Here is a 24696-nt window from a genome sequence, read left to right on the forward strand (position 1 = left end):
TGCCAGGAATGTGCAGTAATGAACTGGATGAGATTCATCCAGTTCCCCGCAGCTCTGCCCTCCCAGCTTCAAAGAGATGGGCATCTTATGGAGGATATTTTGCAAACGAACAGCCCATTGTACTGCGGAGTACAGTAAACACAAGAAACGGAGAAGTAGAGGGCTGGGAAGGGGTATGTAATTCACCTGGGGAAGCCCGAGGGTTGTTCTCCTGACAGTATCCAAATTGAAATGTGAAGGATGTCTACCAGGAAACCCAGTGAAGCGGAGGACAAGTGCAAATTTCTGGAGGCCAGAACAGAGCCCAGAGTGTGGAGAACCGGCAGTTCACCATGACATCAGAGTCTCAGAGCTGGTCTCTAGGCCGCTCTCAATCCAGTAACTACACTACCCACTTTCCACCTCTCAAAGAAAGCAAAAAACCCAGCACCGTCCTTCCTGTGCCTGCAGGTTTGCCCTTCAAGAGTCTCGGAGCACTTGCCATAGGTTCATCAAAGATGTCCTGAGCACCCCCTCAGCGCAGGTACCTTCCAGGACCAGCCTCACAGTACTTTCCCCCTTTAGGGAGTATTCAATGTATTGCACCAGACCTCGAGGGAGGAACTCTTGAGTGCTGGGGGTTGAAAGACCACGCTGGAAGCGGGACTTAAGATGTTAATGACCAGGCAAGGACTCATGGGCCTCACTGCTCACCCGCTGTCACTGGAGGGCTCCAGGTCTGCCACTACCTTGTCCCAACCCAGGTATGCCCCAGTGCTTTCTTCACTCCCCCTTCCTTCGCATATCTACACCCGACTCCGGCCAGACGTCCTCCTCGCGTAGCCACACTCGGCGGCGCGCAGCTCCGCTAAGATGGCCCACGCGGCGCGGCCAGTGGCTGCTGGAGGGCAGCGGCCGGCAAACCTGCCCGCCGCCAGTGCCCACCCCAGTGAGGCTGTCTCCTGGGCGCCTGCCACCCCCGGGCCAGCCACCTTTCCCACGAGGGCGGGAGGGGCCGTTCTGCCGAAAGACCACCGCCGAGGGCAGCGATCCCCGCCGCAGCCTTCACCGGGCCCGGCGGGGACTCGCGGAGACGCGCTCCGGCGGGAGCGCGCGCGCCCGGAGGCTCCGAGGTCCGGCCGCGGCGCGGGGCGGTCCGAGGCGGGACTGAGGGCGGGGCGGCCGCAGCCTCCGCCATTCCCCGCTCCCTCCCCCCACCCCCGCCGAGGCGCGCCACCTCCCCGCCCCCACCCCCCCTCCCCCACCGCGCGCGCTCCGCCCGCCCCGGAGCCTCGCCCTCCGCCACGATGAGCAAATGAGCGCGAGCGAGGGCATGAAATTTAAATTCCACTCAGGGGAGAAAGTGCTGTGCTTCGAGCCTGACCCCACCAAGGCGCGAGTGCTGTACGATGCCAAGGTGCCGCCGCGGAGGGACAGGGAGGAGGCGCGGGCCGGGGACCCCGGGACGGGTGGCGGAGGCGGATGCGGGTGCGGACGGCGGCGCGGCGCAGGGGAAGTGGCGGGGCCCGGCGCTCCATGCCGGCTGCTGCTCGGCTTGCGCTGCGCCGTGAGTTCAGCAGGGGGCGCTCGCGGGACGCTGCGCGGGGGAGTCGGGGCCCGGGCGGTTCCGCTTCCGCCGGCGCGGGGCCGCGCACGCGCTTTCGGAAACGAAACTTCGCGCGTGAAGTGTCGTGAGGCCGGGGCCGCGACGTTGGTTTGCGCACGCGACGCCAGCGAGGGCTGCGCGTCGAGGAGGCCGTTTGCCGGCGGCCTCTACCTTCGTGTTAACACACCGTTCTGCGCGGTGCATCGTTGCGTGGGCTCCCGTGCGGCACCCTGACTGACCGAGCCAGGTCCTAAACTGTAGCGCCAGAGCACTGGCCATCGACCAGCGACCTCGTTGCTCTGGAGCACCAATCGTGTCGGGGCCCGATACCTCCCGGGCCTCCCGGAACCCCTCCCGGGGCCCCCCTGCCCCACCCGAGGGCAGTGTTGACCCGGAGCTTTGATTCCTCAGCGTCTTGCAGCATTTAGGTTTTCGATCCCCGACTCGCGCCCCGTGCCATCTAAGTTTCGGGGGCTGGGGGAAGGTGGGGGGCGGGGGGGAAAGTGAGCCATAACTGCAGCTCCTGGGGTTTGGATGGCGAGCGGGAGTGGACCCCGTAGGCCGGGGATGGGGGCTGGCCCCGGACCCCAGGTGCGTCTGGGCGACGCCGGCCTTGGGGGAATTCCCGAAGCCTCCGGGCTTTGTGAGTTCCGTGTTCCGGCTCCTACCGCCGCAGCCTTGGCTGTTTGCTATCCCACCTCCCTCCCCTCCTCGAGTCTCCCCAGGGGTGACACGCCCCATCGTTTGCCCCAGGTGTTCCCCCTGGGGACTCCGCTGGGAGGGAGGGCGTAATCCTCTGCCGTCCTGGCCCTGGACGCAGCGGAGCTGGGGAGACTACAACTCCCAGAGGTCTCAGGGCTGCAGCTCTCTTGTGTGGATGGACTCTTGTGTTAGTGACAAGTCGGTCGGCCAATGGCTTCAGGAGCTGAACTCAGTCTCGGTGTCCGAGGCCAATCGTGGGTCGGTTGGAGGGATGTTTCCTATTTTGAGGCATCCACTCAGGAAAAAAAATGGAATTGAAAGGGAAAATGTTTCAACCCAGCTTTCAGTCTAAAAAAGGAGAGAATGCGTTCTTTTCTTTTAAAAAGAGATCTGTGATCTAGTTTTCCTGATCTAGCTTGCACTAGTCTGTGTGTTCTGTCATTTGTGGACAATATTTCCTGGTTTCAGATTGTCGATGTTATTGTTGGGAAAGACGAAAAAGGCAGAAAGATTCCAGAATATCTGATCCATTTTAATGGTTGGAACAGAAGGTGAGTGTATTTGTTAAACGGGATTGAAAATTGGTCATCTTTGCAGCACAAGAACATTGCAAACTTAAGTTTTAGAAACACTTGTAGAGAAGCTTCACTTCCTGTTTCTGCTTTTTTATCAAACCTTTCCTATTCTGAAGAATGATTACTTTCAAGTCAGTTGTGTTTGCATTCTGGAAACCCTAGTTATTTCTGTGCCTGAATGAGTTCCTTTTCCAGTTTATTTGCATCTTTTTTGTGTGAATTTAAAATATTTCAATAGCGTTCTAAAACTTCAGTACTTTTGGGACACTTCTGCTTCTGTGAGGTGCTTTTAGTATTTGTTCACACCAAACTAAAATACTGAATTTTATATCCTTTTCTCTTTTTTTGTTTGATTAGCTGGGATAGATGGGCAGCTGAAGATCATGTCCTTCGTGACACCGATGAAAATCGGAGATTACAGCGTAAATTGGCAAGGAAAGCTGTAGCTCGCCTGTAAGAATACAAAAGTCATGAAATGAATGTTATTTAGTGTGCTTTCTCTTAATGTTTCGAATTTTTTAAATCTGGAAGTAAAAATCCGATAGACCTGGTTTGTTAAATAGTCTTATATGTTTAAAGCGTGTTAATGAGGAGTTGCTATTGTATTCGAACTGCCGTGTTTTCAGAGAGGTTACTATGGAATCTTCTGAGGTGGAGGTTAACATTTATGTTCTAGGATTCAATGATTTTTAGGTCCCTAAGAATCGTTGCCGTTATATCTTGTTTGTACCTCCGGACCCATATCAGGTGGCATCGGAATTTATTTCAGCGGCGTTTGGTTTTCTTTCAGAAGAAGCACAGGAAGAAAGAAGAAACGCTGCAGGTTGCCTGGTGTTGACTCTGTCTTAAAAAGCCTCCCTGTTGAAGACAAGGATGAAAATGATGAAAACTGTGAGTGGCTTGACTTCGTTTTCTCTGGCTGAAAGAACTTTTACCTCGTCCTTTTATGCCACAGGATTGAGGGGAGGATTCGCTGCAATTACAGACAGGGAACCAGTTCAAGCTCGAGCTCGTTGTTACGTGTAATGTCTACCCGTTTTGTTTTTGACAGTAGCAGCCCATAGTATCTCATCAGTCTTGCCTGTGACCACTGCCTTCTCAGCCAGTGTCTTTCTTTGTACGAACCCCTTATGTTTCCTTCTTGCCACTTCCTGGGCCTTGACCCCAGTTACGAATGCAACAGAGAAGCACAGGCTCTCCTAGGTGACCAAACACGTTTAGATCATGAACTTGTGTGGTTTTTACCTTCACTGAAATCGGTGTTATATTTCTCAAAATAAATTTCTTTTCCAAAAGGTCCAGTATTTGTGTTCAGCATATAAAACATATGCAGGGTTGGGGCGCCTGGGTGGCTCAGTCGGTTAAGTGGCCGACCTCGGCTCAGGTCATGATCTCACAGTGTGTGAGTTCGAGCCCTGCGTGGGGCTCTGTGCTGTCGGCTCGGAGCCTGCTTTGGATTCTGTGTGTCCCTCTCTCCCTGCCCCTCCCCTACCTGCAATCTGCCTGTCTCTGTCTCTCAAAAACAGACAAATGTAAAAATAAAATTTTAAATATACGCAGTACAGTTAATTATTGCCAGCGGCAGGACACACGTGCCACCTTAGCGAATTATAAGTGTAAAGGTTAAGGAAGTATATGATGCCGGTTTGCCTGATATTTTCTGTTTTACCTAGCAATAAGCAGTTCCTCTGATGACAGTAGTGAAGAAAAGGATGAAGAAATAAGTGAAGAAAGTGATATTGAAGAAAAGACGGAAGTGGTATGAAGTTTTTATTGTAAAATCTCTGTCTTAGGTATATATTTAGTGGTAAAATTATGTGATAAAATTCTCCACTTGTGGATCATTTTCTAAAAATGCATTTGTTTAACCAGATATTATAGAACTGTACTTGATTTTTATGGGAAAATAACCTTTATTTGTATTTATAGTCACCGTATGAACCTCTTGGTGGCTCTTTTTACCCATAAACTGTTTGCATGAATCATGGTTACTTCTTTCTTTCCAATGAAATCATGAACTTTATTTCTGTGATGGTGATTAGTGTTTAAGTGTATCAGAGTTTAAGTGTATCAGAGTTTAAGTGTATCAGAGTTCCATATCTTCCGCCTGCCTTCGAAGTTAACATGTGTCTCACTGCCAACGCTGAAAGCAGAGAGAAACAAAGTAAGCATTTGCAACATGCTCAGTGCCCTAAAACCCGTAAACCTTGGACCTTTCATGTGCTTTTCTCTAGGACATGTGGCATCATCACTGGTATGAATGTTGAGGATTAACTGCGTTTGTTTCATAGTAGCCTCTCATGTGTTTGTCTTTGGATTTGCACCCCCCCCCCCCCGCCATTATAAGTAGTTAAAGATGCAATTGTGACATTGCAGAAGGAAGGACCGGAGCCACACACAAGAAGGGAAATGGAAGAAAGGACAATAACGATAGAAATCCCAGAAGTTCTGAAGAAGAAGCTCGAGGACGATTGTTACTATATCAACAGGAGGAAACGGGTATACAGGGAGAATACATAAAACGTGGATTTGTAATAGAGCTTTCATTTAGCCATATTTTGCAATCACAGACTCAAATAATTAAAAACCTTGTAAGAATGAAATTCATATTTTAAGTTTTGTACTGAGTCAGGTTCTAAAGTTCCCTGACTGTGGCATTCTTGCTGATTGCATTAAGGCGTGCAGTCTTTCCCAGCCCTGGTTGTCCATTAGAACCATCTAGGGAGCTTTGCCAAACTCCTTATGCCTGGGCTTCATTCAAGAGGTTAAGACGTAATTGATCTGTCATGGAGGCTGACTGCGAACATAGTCTCCCCAGGTGGCCCTAATTGATCACTAAGATGTGAGTCACTGCTTACATTTATTTTGAAAACTTACACTGTGATCTTCATGGGGATATGATTAGTAGAAGCAATCAAGGAGCCTCAAAGTATATTTAAAAGATTCTCCTCAAGCAGAATTGGCTTTATTTTTTTAAGATTTTATTCTTCAGTGATCTCTACACCCAATGTGGGGCATGAACTCACAGCCAAGGTCAAGAGTCGAATGCTCTACTGACTGAGCCAGCCAGGCACCCTGAGAACTGGCTTTATTTTTGAGTTAAAAAGTTTATAGAGACAAGAGCACTGTTTCTTGGAATGTATGATTTACACAGTGAGATGTGTGCATCAGATGTCTATGTTTTCATTAACAGTTAGTGAAGCTTCCGTGCCAGACCAACATCATAACTATTTTGGAGTCCTACGTGAAGCATTTTGCTATCAATGCAGCCTTTTCAGCCAATGAGAGGCCTCGGCACCATCATGCTATGCCACATGCCAATATGAACGTGCACTATATTCCAGCAGAAAAGAAGTGAGTAGTGGGGAGGGGGGGATTGGTGGCTCAGTGGCTCGCTCTCTCTGTGTATTAGAGAAGTGACTTCCATTTAGGATAGGTGACACTCTCCTTTTCTCTAATTTGGAATTCATTTAATACATCACTTAAGAATTAACTAATAATTCATTTAGTAACAAATTTAATATCAAAATATCCCTGTTTCAAAATGCCCAATAACTTTTTAGGTGTCTGGTGTGGATACATTGAGCATATGCACTGCCTCAACACCCAAGACCTGGTTTTCTCAGTGATACAATATAGGGAGATAACTCTTTTTCCTCGAGAAGCACCAGAATGGGGGATAACATTTTGCAAACAGCTTGTTTGCAAACAGGTTTTTATTCCAGTCAGGATTATTATGTTCATGGCCTGTGTTCTGCATGTGGCCCAGCTCGATTAGAGTCCGACAGGCAGAGTATTGGATTTGAAACCAGTATTAGGAGTAGTGCATTGGGCTTGCCCCCTTCAGCTCCCGGTAATTGGGTTCTGTCCACCGTCTGCAGCGCAGGCTGCTTGGGCTGCTCATGTGACACTGAACATAGTCATTTGTGTTCAGTGTGATGTTAAAATCACTAGTGTACTTTTTTCACTTTGTATTATAGTTTTGTGTTTGTGCTTAATTTTCTGTTGACAACATCTATAAACTCTTTATACATATAGGTGTAATGTATAGTGTTTAAAACATCGCCTTCTTAAAAATGTGCAACTTGATTCTGATATTTTGGAAAGTATTTACTGCATCTCTAGTCTCTTACTCTCCTAGCGTTGATCTTTGTAAGGAGATGGTGGATGGATTAAGAATAACTTTTGATTACACGCTCCCACTGGTTTTGCTCTATCCGTATGAACAAGTTCAGTATAAAAAGGTGACTTCATCCAAGTTTTTTCTTCCGATTAAGGAAAGTGCCACAAACACTAACAGGTAAGTTAGCCTGCAGTCTGACTGATGTCAGCAAATAGTTGACTCTGTCTTTGAAGATTTCTATCTGATGCTATGGGGCCAATAGGTTTGGAGGAAGAGATTGAAAGGTGGAGTTTTTTCCTGAGTTAGCCAAGTCGTTCACTTTCAAATGGCTCTGAAAGATTTTACCAAGTGAAGATTCCAGTGTGAGAACTTGGTTGGATTTTGAGCAGCTAACTCGTCTTCCCAAAGACAAGTGGGGTGAAGACACAGGGCTGAGAAGGGCGGAAGATGTGGGTTTGAATTTAGCTCCTTTACTTGCTGGTTGTGTGACGTGTGGAAACGCCTTCTGAGCCTCTTCCTTTTGCCTCTGTTCAATGGAAAGAGCGTTTGCCTCCTCGAGTAGTTATTATTAAATGAGAAAGTTCTCCAAGGGCTGGCCACCTTTTGCTTTGAAGTAAAGGTTAGTTCCTCTGCTGTGTCACCACTTTCTTTCCTCAGTCACCAAGCGTGCCCAAATCTCTATTGTTTGGTTGAGAGAGGAGGGTCGGAGATCTCACCCTGAAGTCTGTACCTTCACTGGACAAGCTACTTCCCTATCTTCCTGGGCCTCTTTTCCTGGGAGAGCGGCGTGTTCTCATGATTTCCGCACCTCCATCTCCGCTCGCCTACCTACCGTCTGCCTCTGTCTACCGCTGCCCCTGCTCACGCTGCTTCCCCAAGAGAGGGTGCTGACAGCTGCCCGCTCGCCAGACGTCATGCTCTGCTCTGGCTACCTTTCCCTTCCATCCCCTTCCTTCCCTTCGTGGCTCCTCGTTCCTGGTTTTCTGCCTGCCTCACGATCATCTCTTTTCAGCCTGCCTGCCTGCCTCCCTGCCTCTCCCATTGGTTTCACCCTACGTGAGAGGCCTCTGCAACTCCTTGGGGACCTGTGTTGATGTCCCCATGCCCTGCTTCAAACCTCAGGGTGGACTGTGTGTTCCACAAAGCTTGGCGGATGCTTGTGGCTTTTCTTTCTAGTCTTGTAGTAGTTACAGCGTAACGGAACGACACGGTATTCCTACGCCTTTTAAAACAAAATCTATTGAAGTATAGCAGACCCAGTGTTACATTACTTTGAGACGAACAGCACAGTGATTGGACAGTTCCATACGTTATGCTGTGTTGCCCACCACAAGCACAGCTGCCGTAGTATTCTTACTCTCTTGAGCAGGGTTTCTCAACCTTGGCCCTATTGACGTTTTGAACAAGATCATTCTCTGTGGTGGGGCTTTCTTGTGCCCTGTGGGATGTTGAGTGGCAGCCTTGGCCTCTCTCCATTAGATGCCAGTAGCGCTCTGCCGGTGGTGACAGCCGAAACGGTGCTGTCTCCAGATAGTGCCAGTGTCCCCTGGCAGGGCGAGACGACGTCCGATTGAGAACCATCGGTATAATATATAAAAGGGGCATCAGGCTTTAATGCCAACATGCCTTGCAGAGTTATCAAGGGGATGTAAATGATTTATTAGGTCTGGTTACTCCCTTTTTTTTTTTTATCTTTTCTTATATTTATTTATTTTTGAGAGAGAGAGAAAGAGCGTGAGTGGGGGAGGCACAGAGAGAGAGGGAGACAGAATCCGAAGCAGGCTCCAGGCTCTGAGCTGTCAGAGCCCGAATGTGGGGCTCAAACCCACGAACCGTGAGATCATGACCTGAGCCAAAGTCAGACGCTTAACCAACTGAGCCAGCCAGGCGCCCCAATCCGTTTGGTTACTCCTTAAGAAAACATTTGTTTTGTCACACTTGAAAGTAAAAGTTTATAAGCCTCCTGGAGGAGAGGCAAGAGTGTTTTCAGTGTGAAGGAGGACATGTAAGAACCGCTCCGGGTTTTGCAGAGGTTATGTGTGCCAGTGTGTGCGATGCTCTCTCTTCTTCCGTAGGAACCAGGAGGAGCTCTCTCCGAGCCCGCCTTTGCTGAATCCGTCCACACCGCAGTCCACGGAAAGTCAGCCCACCTCCGGTGAACCAGCCACCCCCAAGAGGCGCAAGGCCGAGCCGGAAGCCTTGCAGTCTCTGAGGCGGTCCACGCGCCACTCTGCCAACTGTGACAGGCTGTCTGAGAGCAGTGCCTCTCCTCAGCCCAAGCGCCGGCAGCAGGACACGTCCTCCAGCATGCCTAAGCTCTTCCTGCACCTGGAAAAGAGTAGGTCCATTCCCAGGCGCAGGGCAGCCATTCACTTGTGCTTGGCCCGTGCCGGCCGCTGCTGTCCTGAAAGGAAGCTGGCCGGCAAGGGGGGCGGGGAGGGGAGTGGGGGCGAGCGCCCAGTCACAGCCACGTTCGCCCGCTCGCCTGTGGGAGCTCCGCTCAGGAGCTGGCTCCAACCGAGGCTCATGAAGCATTTTGCCTGTGGCCGGGAGAGAGAGGAGCCCCCACGCCTGAGCCCTGCAGTCGGATGCTTGGCACCTGCTGGTGTAGCTGGGTCTCGTGGGTCTGGTAGCGGTAGCTCCCCGTTGCCTCCCCCCAGCCCTAATCCAGCAGCCTGGGTGACCACTGCTTACTTCCCGTCCGGATGGATTTGCCTCTTCCAGGCCTCAATTCCTGTCAATGCGGGTAACGCAGTAAGTGGTCTTTTGTCTGTGGCGTCTTTCGCTCAACGTAATACTTTCAAGGTTCATCACATTGTAACGTACATCAGCACTTGATTTTTTTCCCCAGATAATCGAGGTACCGGCTTTTGTGGTAGCAAAGTCTTCCCGTTAAAGATGAATAACTTCTCTGCCGTTGGTAATGGTCTTCCGGCAGTCTTTGGTTCAGTTCCTGTGACTTACGAGTGAATAATTAACACCTCTTCCTTTCAAAGAGACACCTGTGCACAGCAGATCATCCTCACCTGTCCCGCTGACCCCTAGCAAGGAAGGCAGCGCAGTGTTTGCTGGCTTTGAAGGCAGAAGAACTAACGAAATAAACGAGGTAAAGCGTTGGCATTACTGCTCGGCCTCCTATGGCTGCTTGAGTCCTGTGGAAGGAAGTCGGGTTTCCTGAGAGACAGGATGTCGCTCCTGCTGTGGGTATTAACAAAATGCTTCAGATGATGATGCTGAATGTTGGTTTTGGTTTCTAAAATGAGAAAATCATTAGGATTCCAGCCCTGTGCTTCTGCTCATCTCTCAAGTAAGCACGACTGTTGAAATATGCGTACTTTCATTTTCTGGAACAAGCATCAGCACGCTTGTTGTGTAAAAGGCCAGAGAGTAAGTATTGGAGGCTTTGTGGGCCACGTGGTCTCCTTCAAGAGTACCTGATTCCAAAAGCATCTGTAGACACTATGTAAATGAATGGGCGTGCTGTGTTCCAATAAAACTTTATTTAGAGACACCGAAATTTGAATACTTCATTTTCGTGTTATGAAACATGGTTATTCTTGTGTTTTTCCAGTCATTTAAAAATAAAAAAATTCGTTCTTAATAGTAATATTAGTAGCCATCCCTTTGAGGGCATGCTGTATGTCAGCACCGTGCCAGGCACTTGACCTAAATCACCTCAGATTTTCTAGAACAACCTTGCCACCAGGTTTTCATTTTACAATAGGGAAACTTTTCATTTAAAAATTCTGTTTTTAAGACCGGTTAACTGATGTGTAGGTAGTGAGTGTTTCAGGGGTTCAGGAGGCGTCTTAGTCTACTGGCATATTTTGTGAATCTCACTTAAGTAGGATTTCCTTGTTTCTGTGCACGACTTTACTAGGCAAGGAGAACACTAAGTGATGAAGGTTGGCAAACTTTTTCTGGAAAGGGTCAGATTGTAAACATTTTCAGGGTTGTGTACCATATGGTCTCTTTCGAGGTTAGCCAGCTCTAGTGTCGTGTGAGAGGGCTACAGACCACTCGTAAGTGAAGGGGTATGTCTGTGTGCCCCCACAATTCATTCATGGACACTGGTAATTGAATTTCATATCATTTACACGTCCTGAAATACTATTCGTGTGATTTTACTAGCCATTTAAAAATACGACAACCATTTTTAGCACAAGGGCGTTTGGGCTGGATTTGGCACAAGGCCTTACCTAGTTGGCTGGCCCTTGATAGAAAAACTGGAAAACTTAGTTTGTTTTATGATGACATTGAGGGAAGATTAGGAAATTCCTAGGATGAGCAGTCCCTGACATCCTGTTCCTCAGACACGGCCCTGCAGGTGTTATTCAGGAGAGTCCTGTTTCTCGGAAAAGGCAGGGGAATATTCAGGCAAGGCCATTCCCACTCAGGTGAGCAGTGCGAGCCCACCATCTAGTGGTCACAGGTCCAGCCGCAGGCCCTAGTAGAACAGGATTTCTAGTAAATGGTTGGAGGGTGCAACAGGCTCCCAACAGTGACTCCTGAGGCCTTAGTGAACTCCCCCCTCGTAAGTGCCTCTATCTTCGTGTGTTGTAACGAAAGCCCTGCATCCGCCTCCCCTGAGACTCTCTGCCATTGCCGTTTGCTGGCCTGCATCGGGGGAGAGTCTGGATGCACACCTTTCTCATCAGTACTCACGGGTGGTTCTCTGTACGCCCCTGTGGAGACTGCCTCTGCTAGAAACCTGTTGTCCTCTGTGAGACTTACCTTCAGTTAATAGGAGGTGATACGCTGCATTGAAACGTGCAGTTGAGCGAGTGAGGCCGACTGCCCGCTGACCAGCCGAATGGCCTGCTGTCGTACACACGTGCGTTTCATGGTTCCGGCGATTGCAAATTCCTCCACGTTAACTTTAGGTGTCACTGTCAAGACAGTTGCCGAGTTTCAGGTTGAGGTGCCGGGCGTGGAAGAATGATGCCGAAACCAAATTGCCACCCTCAGTGATCTGCGCCACGGATGGGTGTGGTGGGTGGGTGAAGCCAAAGCCGAAGCTAGGACCTTAGCATGGAGTGCCGCGGAGCCGTGGCGAGACTCACTAGCTTCTCCAGTTTCATCGTGTTAAATTGAGTACATCAGCCTTTCTGGGGTCGTTTGGGCATCCTTCTGCTTTGTCTTGTGGAGGATTTCCTTTGGCTCTACTGTTTCCAGATTAAACTTGATAGATCCCAAAAGGCAAAGCAGCAACTCAGGAGAATAGATCTATAATTTGCTGAAGTATTTCTGTGGAATCTCATCAGAGCGCTTTTATTTATTTATTTTTTTAATGTTTATTGTTTTTGAGAGAGGGGGAGAAGGAGACAGAGGGTCTGAAGCAGGCTCTATGCTGACAGTAGAGAGCCCGACACGGGGCTTGATCTCACAAAGCATGAGATCATGACCTTAGCTCAAGTTGAACGCTCAACCAACTGAGCCCCCCCGGGCGCTCCTCATCAGAGGGTTTTTAAATACAGCTCTGACTTTAACAAAACCTTATATCCATCCCCAGTTCTGAAATTGAAAAAGAAGGAAAAGAAATCAATTCCCAGGGTTTCAGTCTATTTTCACTTGATTCAGTGGGTCAGATTAGTTTCCAAAGTCAATCAAATATATTAGGAGATTAGAAAAACCTTGAAACGTGTCTGGGTTACTTTTTACCACTTCATTCTCTAATATGGCATGATTTTCAAGAAAGGAAAGGAGACGAAATGACCAAAACAGTTACAGCTAATTTATAGGTAGTAGCTGTTGGAATCTCACTTAAGTAGGATTTCCTTGTTTCTGTGAACGACTTCACTAGGCAAGGAGAACATTAAGTGATGAAGGTTGGCAAACTTTTTCTGGAAAGGGTCAGATTGTAAACATTTTCAGGGTTGTTGTAGGAAATCAAATAAATTTATTGTTAGAATTTTTAGGTGATTAGAAGTATCTCCATGTTGCCAAGGAAGGTGGGTCCTCGTGTGCTTGGTTTAAAAGGCAAAAATATTTTGAAAAAGTTGCCGTAGGAAACTATAAGATACATGCTGACACGTAATCCATGTGGGAAACACGTGCCTTTATCCTCCCCAACCCCCTAAATCATAATTCCACCAGTAAGACATGAACATTGAACATTTTGGTATGTACTTCTACTTGGTAATTTTTCTGTATTTACATAATCATACACATCATATTGTGTATTTTTTGCAAGCGTTCTTTTGAGCTTTGTTATTTTGTAGTTTTTGATTCTCTTCAACATAAAGCATTATACTGGCCTACATGCTGAGATCATGCCCTTAAATGGCTTTGTGGGAAAGCTAGAGGAGTGGCTTTCAAACTTCTGCATTGGTTTGTTGTTATTGTTTACTCCCATTTTCTGGTCCAGCTGTGAAGCAACTCATGAGGCACCACAAGGACAGGAAGCTTGGGAGTGAGAATGTCACACTGCATGCGAGACTGAGAACCTCACAGCATGTGTATTTCTGCTGCGATTCCAGATTTTGAGATCTCTTGGTAACAGTGTTAAGATGCAACAATTCATGCAACTCATGCTTTTCCCAGGTCCTCTCCTGGAAACTGGTACCGGACAGTTACCCCCCAAGTGACCAGCCGCCTCCACCCTCTTACATTTATGGGGCACAACACTTGCTACGATTGTTTGGTGAGAAGTCCCTGGCCCCTGCTTTCTTCTTCCTTTTTTTTTCCACTTTGGGTTTTTTTTTAAGGTTATTATTTTTTTTTTTAATAATCAAACTCGTGACCCCAAGATCAAGAGTCGCACATTCTTCCAACTGAGCCAGCCAGGTGCCCCTCCAGTTTGGTTTTCACACCCTTGTTCTTTTATGTACAGCTTGTAATTTTGAGGGTCTAAGAAAAAGCACTGAAAAATGACCTCTTTAAAAAAGGCACTGAATGAATCTTAAATTTCATAAAAATGGTGTTTGTATCATTTGTACCACTACCCTGTGTTCAGTAAGACTTTTTGGTTTTATCTGATAACGTAGATGTTAATTTCAGCTTGAGCAGGATAAATAAGGACCCTCAGTATGTCCTACTCATTGCCAGAGTCTGCTGATTGTAAATGGTTTGGGTTTTATTTTTAATGCAGTGAAACTTCCAGAAATCCTTGGAAAGATGTCCTTTTCTGAGAAGAATCTGAAGGCTTTACTGAAGCACTTTGATCTCTTTCTTAGGTATTTTTATTTCTTTTTTTATTAATTTATCTTTTATATATCTTTTCTGAACTTCTCCGTAACAGCGGTGGAAGCTAATAATCTGTGTGGTATTTTTAATAGTCGCAGTATTACCGAAGTATGATTGGTTCTAACTGTAATCGTAACATAGGGGGGTTTTGGCAATTTTTTTTCTGTAATTTATCTGCGTTCTGAGTCCAGGATGTTCGTTGTATTGAGGTAAAATTTTTTGTGTCACACTAGAAGAATCCAGTTGGGTAATTGTGAATAGAAAATTAAATTTTTACAGTAGAAGTGATTAAGATCGATAGTAATTTAGTTTTACATTTTTTCTTTACAAGTACCTTAAGTATTAGACTTTTTTGTTGTGTGTACATAAACCTAAATATTAGCATTTACAGGTTGGGTTCTTGTGTTTATTTTTTTTTTAAGTTTGTTTATTTTTGAGAGAGCAGGCGCGTGAGAAAGAGAATCCCAAGAGAATCTCCACGCTGTCAGCACAGAGCTCAACGCGGGGCTTGACCTCACGTACTGTGAGATCATGACCTGAGCCAAAATCAAGAGTCAGATACTCTACCGACTGAGCCACCCTGGTGCCCCTATCGTTTGTTTTTATAACATGAAAATGTAGAAGTGGTCAGAACCCTTTTTTGCATGAAGCGTTTGTATAAGGCAGCCTGCCACCTAGTGGAGTTTAGGTTGTTTCTATTTGTACACTTGATAGTGGAAGGGTTCTGATGAAATGGTAATTACTGCAGAAGCCAGATACGTGCAATGAAAGTAATCTGTATATAGAAATCAAAATCACGTTCATTTTTTTTCTTTGGAATACCGAGAAGGGGTGAAATGTTAGAGTGCTTGCAAGTTAAAATTTTGCTTGCTGGTGTTCTGCCCTCGCTGTAATGATCATCGGGGCAATGTTTTTCTTCTTCCAGGTTTTTGGCAGAATACCACGATGACTTCTTCCCAGAGTCTGCCTATGTTGCTGCCTGTGAGGCACACTATAGCACCAAGAACCCCAGGGCGATTTATTAAAGGTTTGATGGTTCTGGAAGAACATCTTGTCTGTCTAGCTTTGTGCTCTAGGTTCGCAGTGAAGAGTGAAGGTCTGGGGAGATGGTGGGCCTTCTTTACAGGGATGAGACAACAGCCACCCCCGGGGCTCTGGCGGAGGTGGGCCCGTTTGTTTGAGTCGCTTACATCCTGTAGTTATTCTGTAAAGGTTTACTTCCTGGGTGCCTGAACAGCCTCCAACATCTGACCCTTGCCACTGTATGCGTCGTCTGTGACAGCAGTTAAAGAACAGCTGTGTTCACAGTGAAACATTAATGGAAGTATGTATAGGTTAGGCTGTTTTAGTAGATGTTGGAATTGTTTGTTAGCAATGACCACGTTTTTTAGTTACTCATTAGCATTAAGCAAAATTGTTTTCCAAACTGTTTTCATTCTTGTGACGAGGCTCAACAGCTCTGTCCACCAAATTTCAGTTTTGCTTGGAAATCACAAAATAGTCCCAAAATATTTTAGAGGGAATTGATATCGATGGCAAAAGAAAATTTGCAGCCCCACACTTGCTTGTTATAGTTCCTTTCGTCCAAAACCTTATTTTTGGTGATCTAAATAAAGCGTTGCCTCTCTTGTTTGAGATTTTACAGCTATACTTTGTTGTGTAATGTTATGGTTCCCTTTCTGTAAAACCTTATTTTTGGTGATCTAAATAAAGTGTTGCCCATCTTGTTGCAAAGAAGCAGGAGTTTTCACTCTGGTCTTGGCCTCTTTGTTGCAGAGGGAGAGTGAGGTCACCTCTTGACTAATAACTTTTTGTTGTACTTTTGTGCCTGCTTTGTTAAGGCCTTTTGTTTTCTATCCCTCTGTGATTTTGCCCCACTTGATGGCTTGACCAGAAGGTGACTACTGGGAGATGCTGCACGCTGGGCTGGGCCAACACGTTTCTCCTCCATCGTTACCAGCTGACAGTCTCTGAAGACACCTTTCTAATCCTCATTATAGTCTCTCGTGTGCCTCCCTCTCCCCCAGGATGCTTCACAAAGTTGTAATTCAATTAAAGGGGTACCAGTACCATACTAGCCTTGACTGTGGTGCCTGCCTATTCTTAACAGCTCAGTTCAGTGGACCTTAACTTCCAAAGACCACTGCTCATGAATGACAAAGGCCACAGGGAATTTTGTTAAGAATCTAAAATGGCTCAATGATTCCATCAAAGAGATTTCTGCATGTACTGACCAGTGAGATTCAGAACCTATAAACCAGAGTAAACATCACCTTAGTGCAGTTAGTTGCTGAGTAAGACTCAAGTCTTTGGTGTCTAATCTGGACTAGAACTATACTTCCTACTGTGTTTCATCCCATTTGGTTTATGCAGTGCCTGTTTAAATCTGGTGTACCTGTAGTGTGCTTGAATTGTTAGAAAACTTTAATCTGTAATTGTGGCCCAAAAAAGATTCCCTTACAAGAATCTCCTTATTAAGTGTCCCCAGTGAAATGAACACAGACTATCTGTTGGAACATTTTTTTAATGTTTATTTTATTTTTGACAGAGTGAGAGCAGGGGAGAGGCAGAGAGAGAAGGGGACACAGAATCTGAAGCAGGCTCCAAGTTCTGAGCTGTCAGCACAGAGCCTGACATGGGGCTCGAACTCACGAACCATGAGATCATGACCTGAGCTGAAGTCGGATGCTTAAGTAACTGAGCCACCCAGGCGCCCCAAGGAACGTTTTTTTTTACTATGAATCTAATTTATTGTCAAATTGACTTACATACAACACCCAGTGTTCATCCCAGCAAGCGCCCTCCTCAGTGCCCATCACCCATTTTCCCCTCTCCTCACCGCCCCCATCCCCCCTCAGTTTGTTCTCTGTATTTGTAGAGTCTCCTGATTTGCCTCCCTCCCTCTCTGTTTGTAACTATTTTTTCTCCTTCCCTTCCCCATGGTCTTCTGTTAAGTTTCTCAAGATCCACATATGAGTGAAAACATGATAATATCTGTCCTTCTCTGACTGACTTATTTCACTTAGCACAATAGCTTCTGGTTCCATCCACATTGCTGCAAATGACAAGGTTTCATTCTTTCTCATTGCCAAGTAGTAGTCCATTGTATATATAAACCACGTCTTCTTTATCCATTCATCAGTTGATGGACATTTAGGCTCTTTCCATAATTTGGCTATAGTTGAGAGCGCTGCTGTAAACATTGAGATACACAATCATCCTCAATGCAGAAAAACTGAGAGCTCTCCCCCCTGAGATCAGGAACACGACAGGGATGTCTGCTCGCAGCGCCGTTGTTTAACATAGTGTTGGAAGTCCTAGCACCAGCAATCAGACAACAAAAGGAAATCAAAGGCATCAAAATTGGCAAAGAAGAAGTCAAACTTTCACTTTCGCAGACAACATGATACTCTACATGGAAAACCCGAAAGACTCCACCAAAAGACTCCGAGAACTGATACATGAATTCAGCAGAGTCACAAGGTACAAAATCAATGTGCAGAAATCAGCTGCATTTTGGGGCGCCTGGGTGGCTCAGTCGGTTAAGCGGCCGACTTCGGCTCAGGTCATGATCTCACGGTCCGTGAGTTCGAGCCCCGCGTCGGGCTCTGTGCTGCCAGCTCAGACCCTGGAGCCTGTTTCAGATTCTGTGTCTCTCTCTCTCTGACCCTCCCCTGTTCATGCTCTTGTCTCTCCCTGTCTCAAAAATAAAGTGTTAAAAAAATTAAAAAAGAAAAAAAAGAAATCAGCTGCATTTTTATACACTAATAATGAAGCAAGAGACAGAGAAATAAACTGATCTCATTTACAATTGCACCAAGGAACATTTTTTTTGTTTATTTTTGAGAGAGGGAGAGGGTGCTTGCGAGCCGGGGAGAGGCCTAGAAAGAGGGACACAGAGGACCTGAAGCAGGCTTTGAGCTATCAGTGCAGAGCCCGACACAGGGCTCAAACTCACAAACTGAGATCATGACCTGAACTGAAGTCAGATACTTAGCCTTCTGAGCTGCCCAGGTGACCCTCTCTTGGAACATTGCAATAATTACACACCTTGAGTTTACGATTTATTCTGTTTCTAGTAATGAGATACTATTTTCTTCCCACAAGGCATTTCCTAACCATAACTTCCTTTAAGCTAATTTTTTGGAGCTTGGGTTGATTTAAATATCTTCAAAATGTCCCTTGATTGTATATTACTGATAATTTTTCAAATAATTCATCACTTAAAAATATGATTTAAGTGTCTGGACAGTTCTCATCAGAATTATACTTCATCCTCTTGTCAATTTTTAAATTGTTACTTGCCTAAACTGCCAAACCTTGCAATTAAGTATCATGTTCATCATGTTAATGTTTTCAAGTCCTTTAAAGATGTATCGAAAATAATATTTTAGCAACTTGTGTATCAGGTCCTTGTACTACCAGGCCCTTGGACTTTGAAAAGGACATTCAAGAACAACGACAAAAACAAAAACACTCCTGAACAGAAGTAGATTTATAAATCATTTCACAGAACAGTGTACACAAAAACAAAAGAAAAAATTATCAGGGCGCCTGCCTGGCTCAGTCGTAAAGCATGTGACTCTTAATTTCAGGGTCATGAGTTCAAGCCCCACATTGGGTGTGGAGCCTACTTAAAATGTAAAAAAACATTTTAAAAAGTATCAATTTATAAAAGTTGAGGTCTGTCATAAGACTTTATTATCAACTCTGTAAACATTTGAGGAAGTGAAGTCACCCAGTTTTTCCATTATTGTTTTAATAAGTCGGTGGCCTCTGCCTTTTAATATTTAGCTTGTCAAATAAGTTTATCAACATTTATTGACAACCACCTCCTGGGATACCAAAAACTGTGCGAGGTATTGGAAACATAAGGGCAAATGAGATATGATCTGGGGCGTCTGGGTGGCTCAGTCGCTTAAGTGAATGACTCTTGGTTTCGACTCAGGTCATGATCTCATGGTTCACGAGTTCGAGCCCCGCATCAGGCTCCACACTGCCAGTACGGAGCCTGCTTGGGATTCTCTCTCTCTGCCCCTGCCCTGTGCTCGTTCTCTCTCTCTCGCTATCTCTCTTGCTCTTTCTCTCCCTCCCTCCCCCTCTCAAAATAAGTAAACTTTTAAAAATTTTCAAAATAAATAAGATACAATCCTTGCTGGGGAATATACTTAAGATTGATTCCTCCTTAACTTCTATATCAAGGAAGTGTGTCACTTTAACCAGTTCTTGATTTTAAACAGTATAATGTAACCATAAATGGCAACATTTTCCAAAATTAACCTTCCCATTGTACAAGAAAGAATGGATAATTCTCTTAATTGATTGGTATGTGGATGTCAGTTTAGGTAGGTTTGATTATTAAGTTTTCACTATTGAAAAATCTGGCAAGATGATGTTAAGGGACTTGATATCCATTGGGGAAAGGAGTTTCAACAGATTAAAATTAAAAGCAGTTGGGGCACCTGGGTGGCTCAGTCGGTTGAGCATCTGACTTCGGCTCAGGTCGTGATCTCACGGTTCATGAGTTTGAGCCCTGTGTCGGGCTCTGTGTGGACAGTTCGGAGCCTGGAGCCTGCTTCCGATTCTGTGTTTCCCTCTCTCTCTGCCCCTTCCCTGCTCATGCTCTGTTTCTCTCTATCAAAAATAAATAAACAATAAAAAAAATTAAAATTAAAAGCAGTAATTTGGGGAGATTGTGTTTACTTCACAATGAGAAAAGACTCCTCAATAAACCAATTAAATCTTTTTTTTTTTTTTTTTAAGCAATGCAATTGGAAAGACACCCTTTTACTCTAGCTTCTTTTTGTCTTAACGCTTGTGCCAAATTCTTCCTGATGCTCACCTGGGACAAATCCTTAGTGCATATTTAAGCTAATTGAGTTGGGTCGTTTTTACCTAGTTTCAGTAAAAAGAGAATGCTACTTCCTGCCTCTCTGTTCTCTGGAATCCACCCAAACTCCAACTGACTTTGCAAATGGCCATTTCTTTGCCTCAGCTTTTCCTCTGATTGATGAGCAGAATGTAAGTGCCCTGTGAACGTCCACAAGGCCTGGGATGAAGCTCCTCTCTAGCCCAGATCATCTTCTCAAGATTCTTCTACATGTTGCCGATGTGCCTCGCGCATTAAAAGCATACATGTTGTATCTGTCCTCACACAGCAAGGGCTACAATTAGCATCAGTGGGTGAATAAGCAAGTGTTCACGTGGTGGTAGACAGTTGGCTGTGAACTCGGGAGAGTGGAGATTTCTGAGGACAAAAGGAAGAGAAAAGCGGCCAAGGGCCTGCTTTACAAAATTGGGGTGTTTGGGCTGGATAGTGCGTGGTGGAAGCCTCCCCCCTAAAGCTCTGTAAGATAACTCTGCTGAAATGTCGACCATTCACTTAAAGCTTGAGGAAATGGAGTTGTGGTCTTGACCCTCTGTGGAGATGGGTTGTCAGGCTGAGACTGACCTCTAGGCAGGAGGGGCAAGAGCCACAGCGCCCCAAGAGTTGGTTCATATGTTCTGTCACTTATCAAAAGGGTTCTAGGAGAAGGCAGGCACAAAAGGTCACATATTATATGATTCCATTTCTACAAAATGTCCAGACTAGGCACACCATAGGGACAGAAGGTAGACCAGTGGTCGTTAGAGGTTGGGGAGAGAGGGGGATTGGAACTGACCGCTAATAGTTCTGATGTCTCCTCGGGGTGGTAGAATATTCTGGAATTAGTCGTGATTGTGTACCACTCTGTGAATTCACTAGAAACCACTGGATTGTCTGCTTTTAAAAGGTGATTTTTACAGTATATGAATTCTATCTCAGTTGAAACAGGGAGATCCAGGGATTGGCTGTGCCTGCAACTCAAGAAAAATCCACCATGAAAATGCATTTTTGAGAACTGCAAAGCTGTTTGCTCCAATACTTCAGCATGGCTTCTTTAACGCACCGTTGCCCCGCGCAGGCCAACGTTCCTTTTCTCACTCCACTGAGTTCACTCTTCACCTGAAGGTCAGACAACCAGTGCTATGCCTTCATACGATTTCCTTTGTGAGCAAATACGGAGTTGACAGGTCTTCAAACTTCTCTGACCTCCAAATTCTGCATGGCAGGGCGGAGGGAGTAAGTAAATACTGATATTATGACATAAGCAAAAAAGGTGCACAAGCAGCAGAGGTTAGTAACCGCAAAAATAGTATGCATTGAGAATAATGCCAGTACGCGTTCACCAGTCTTCATGTTTTGGAATTTCTTTGCAACGTCAATCTTTATCCTTCCAGAAGGTCATGAAAAATCATAGGTAGTAAAGCGTTCGACTGTGTTTTTCTATTGATTGTACTTTTCTCACTCAGATTTACAACTTTCGGTGGAATGATTTAATAAGTCATTTAGAGATCTGCTTTGGCACAAGGTAAATTACACCAGCCTGCTGATTCTATTTACTGCTCCATCTTCACTATTGTAAAGGTGACTTCTGAGACCATTACTCTCCAGAAAATGATTTGGGGTGAGATGACTTGTGAGCTGTATAGAAACACACCTATTAATGTTAGAGGAGAAAGGCTGTTCCAGTGTGTTCGGGCAGTACGTAAGACGAAGTCTAAAGACCAAAAATGCTCTATTGGAGGGAAGCCTAGTAAGATTTTCCTTTGATTTACAATAATTCATCTTATCGTTTATATTCCGTAGCATGTAAAGCTTAACCAATCATAGCATTAAAACCCTTTGTTAATTTTGTGGTCCAGAAGAAGCCATGGTGTGGTAGGTAGATTGAAAAATGTTTCCAAATCTTTACACACAAACACACACACAAACGTGTCTCTATCCTTCATCTTTCAAAGGCGAATTTTTAGTTTCTCTTATCAAGAGTTAGGATCTATTTTCCTTCCCCTTGAATTTGGTCTGGCTTTTATTTCTCTTGGGCTGATGGCTGACTTTCAATAGATCACAGCGAGAGGAGTGTTCTGCCCAGTACAAAACCCAGATTAGTCTGGCCTGGGGATTTGCTCTAGCCAAGAAAATAGGGCGGGAGTGCTTCCCTTCCCTTCTCTCCCTCGGAACCTTGCTGAGATGTGAAACGACCCCGGGCTAACCTGCTGGACGATAAGAGACATATTGCCTAGTTATTCTCTTCTCATCACCCAACCAACTACCGGCCAACTGCCCCACACGCGAATGAAACCCTTTCAGACCAGCCAACCCCCAGCCTACCTACGAGTCCACTATAGATGCGTACATAAGCCACCCCAAATCTGCCAGACCTGGCCTAGGTTAGCAGAACCACCCGGTTGGCCTCTACATTGTTGATCAATAATGAACACTTACTGTTTTAAGCCACTGTGTTTTGGGGCGGTTTGCTATACAGCAATATAGCTGTATCTTTGTGGTGTATATGTTTTGCATCCTATGTATGGAAGAGCGCGAGCTTCATTGCCTTAGCTGAAAGAGCTGAAATTCTGGTATGTTCAGAGGCCATCAGCTAACCAAGGGACCATGTACCTGCTCCTGCTCCCGCTCAGGTAACAAGGAAGAAATGGATAGAGACCGCAACCTATCTTTGGGATTTGGTAGCTAGCACAACGTGGGTTTTATTCTGTAAGAAATTTAGTTTGCAGAAAACTAAAGAGGACATAGAATATGTTTTCACCATAAAATTAACAAGTATTATTATTTTGTAAGATTTGTTTCCAGCCACTGTTTTAAAACCAAATGAAACATTTGTTGCTGCCTGGATCTCAATCCCCAGCCCTTCTCCCAGAGGTGATAATTCCCTGAGTTTGGTGTAGTGTGGACTTGTATTGTGCACATGGGATTTCTCGGTCTCGTACTCTACACCTTGTTCCTGACATGTATTGATGCGTATTTACACATATACATGTACGTATAACAGAAATATGTGTGTATATAAGTACATCAACCTGTGTTTTTACATATATACGTATTTAATTTAATCCTGTTAACTGCCGCAGAAGATGATCACATGGATATAAAACCTTTTATTAATTACCTTACCATTGTTGGACGTTCGGATTGCTTCTGAGTCCCCCTTTTACTAACAGTGCTGCAAAGAACAGTGCTTGTACGCAGGTCCTTGTATTCAAACACCAGTCATTCTGTGGGTCATATGCCCAGAATTGCTGGGTGCTCAGACACATGCTTTTTCACATTTTCTAGAGTCTAGAGTTACCCTGTTGGACAGGGAGCTGGCTTTATCAGAGTTTCTGGGTGTTCAGTTTCAGGGCGGTTGTCTTGTGGGACAGATTTATAACACTGGGAGCTAAAAAGAAACTTGAAAACTTGAAATCTCGGAAACATTCTCCACGTTGCCTCATCTCATATCGCCCGCTCCCCCCTGCCCTGTGTTTTTGTGTAGTGTTGGGGATTATTTGGTGGCCTCATAGAAATGAGAAATAAATAACTTCATGGTGGTACAAAGCAGGGTAGGAGTTGATGATCTGCTACTTTGCTCACAGGGCAACTGTCAATGACACCGTGGAAAGGAGTTGATTGGCCATGTGAGGAATATTTCAAATATTGCATGGAACGGGGCAAATGCACCACATTAGGTCATTTCTGAGGGGTATCAGGTTCATTATTCAATAAGGCAAACCAGGGGCTCTTGGGTGGCCCAGTCGGTTAAGCAGCCAACTTTTGGTTTCGGCTCAGGTATTTCTCTCTGCCCCTTCCTCCCCACCCCCCACCGCTTGTGCTCCATCTTTCAAAGATAAATAAACTTTTTTTTTAAGAATAAGGCAAACCAGTTCTTTTGGCTTTCTCAGTCACGAGGTCAAGTCTAAAACCCGGCATTTTCACATTCCAAGACATGAGATGGTAAACATACTATGCCAGGATCAAGGTTAGGTCAAACAATATCATCTCTGTAAGGGAGAGAAAATCATTCTTGTTGTTTAAGGAGTAAATGGCTGAATGTTCTTAGATTTTACACATCCCCTGTCAAAAGTGAATTAGAACATAAGAAGCCTGTCCTCATAATAAATGTGCTTCTCAACCAATTGTGTGTGCCCTTTGTCCTTTGGGTTCAGTCCAGACCAGCTGATCATAATAGGATGATGTCAACCTCACCTTATTGCTTTCAGTGTGTAACCGTATCCGAGAGCTGCCTGAAGTTTCTCGATTTATGTCAGGTTACATTATAGGTGCTCTGTAACGCAGCTGCTCTTAGTTTAAAAATTTTATAACTGGCGATAAGAATTTCTGGCTAGTGGAAGTAATACTCTATCGTGACTTTTGTATAGCAGAATGAGGAGAAATAAATCTATTGAAAAACTACATCCTTGGGGTGCCTGGGTGGCTCAGTCGGTTGGGTGGCCGACTTCGGCTCAGGTCATGATCTCGCGGTCCGTGAGTTCGAGCCCCGCGTTGGGCTCTGTGCTGACAGCTCAGAGCCTGGAGCCTGTTTCGGATTCTGTGTCTCCCTCTCGCTGACCCTCCCCTGTTCATGCTCTGTCTCTGTCTCAAAAATAAATAAAACATTAAAAAAATTAAAAAAAAAAAAAAAGAAAAACTACATCCTTGTCCTCAAATT

The 24696-nt window shown here is 45.3% G+C and overlaps 1 protein-coding gene across 5 annotated transcripts; it reads left to right on the forward strand.

The window, feature by feature from the left end:
- The first annotated feature begins 1245 nt into the window (after positions 1–1245).
- On the forward strand, positions 1246–24163 carry MSL3 (MSL complex subunit 3). 5 transcript variants are annotated; one of them, XM_047843674.1, is made up of 14 exons: positions 1246–1396; positions 2756–2838; positions 3220–3315; positions 3653–3753; positions 4536–4621; positions 5239–5361; positions 6056–6216; positions 7004–7162; positions 9061–9323; positions 9982–10091; positions 13529–13628; positions 14076–14160; positions 15096–15197; positions 20976–24163. In XM_047843674.1, the coding sequence occupies exons 1-13, from the start codon at positions 1295–1297 to the stop codon at positions 15193–15195; spliced, it is 1569 nt and encodes a 522-aa protein (XP_047699630.1). In that variant the 5' UTR covers positions 1246–1294; the 3' UTR covers positions 15196–15197; positions 20976–24163. The 5 variants fall into 5 exon arrangements, with proteins under 5 accessions (XP_047699630.1, XP_047699631.1, XP_047699632.1 ...); XM_047843675.1 differs by lacking the exon at positions 20976–24163 and adding an exon at positions 16719–16737; XM_047843676.1 differs by lacking the exon at positions 20976–24163 and adding an exon at positions 16065–16688.
- Positions 24164–24696: the final 533 nt, after the last annotated feature.

The sequence above is a fragment of the Prionailurus viverrinus genome, chromosome X, assembly GCF_022837055.1.
Source record: "Prionailurus viverrinus isolate Anna chromosome X, UM_Priviv_1.0, whole genome shotgun sequence".
NCBI lineage: Eukaryota > Metazoa > Chordata > Mammalia > Carnivora > Felidae > Prionailurus > Prionailurus viverrinus.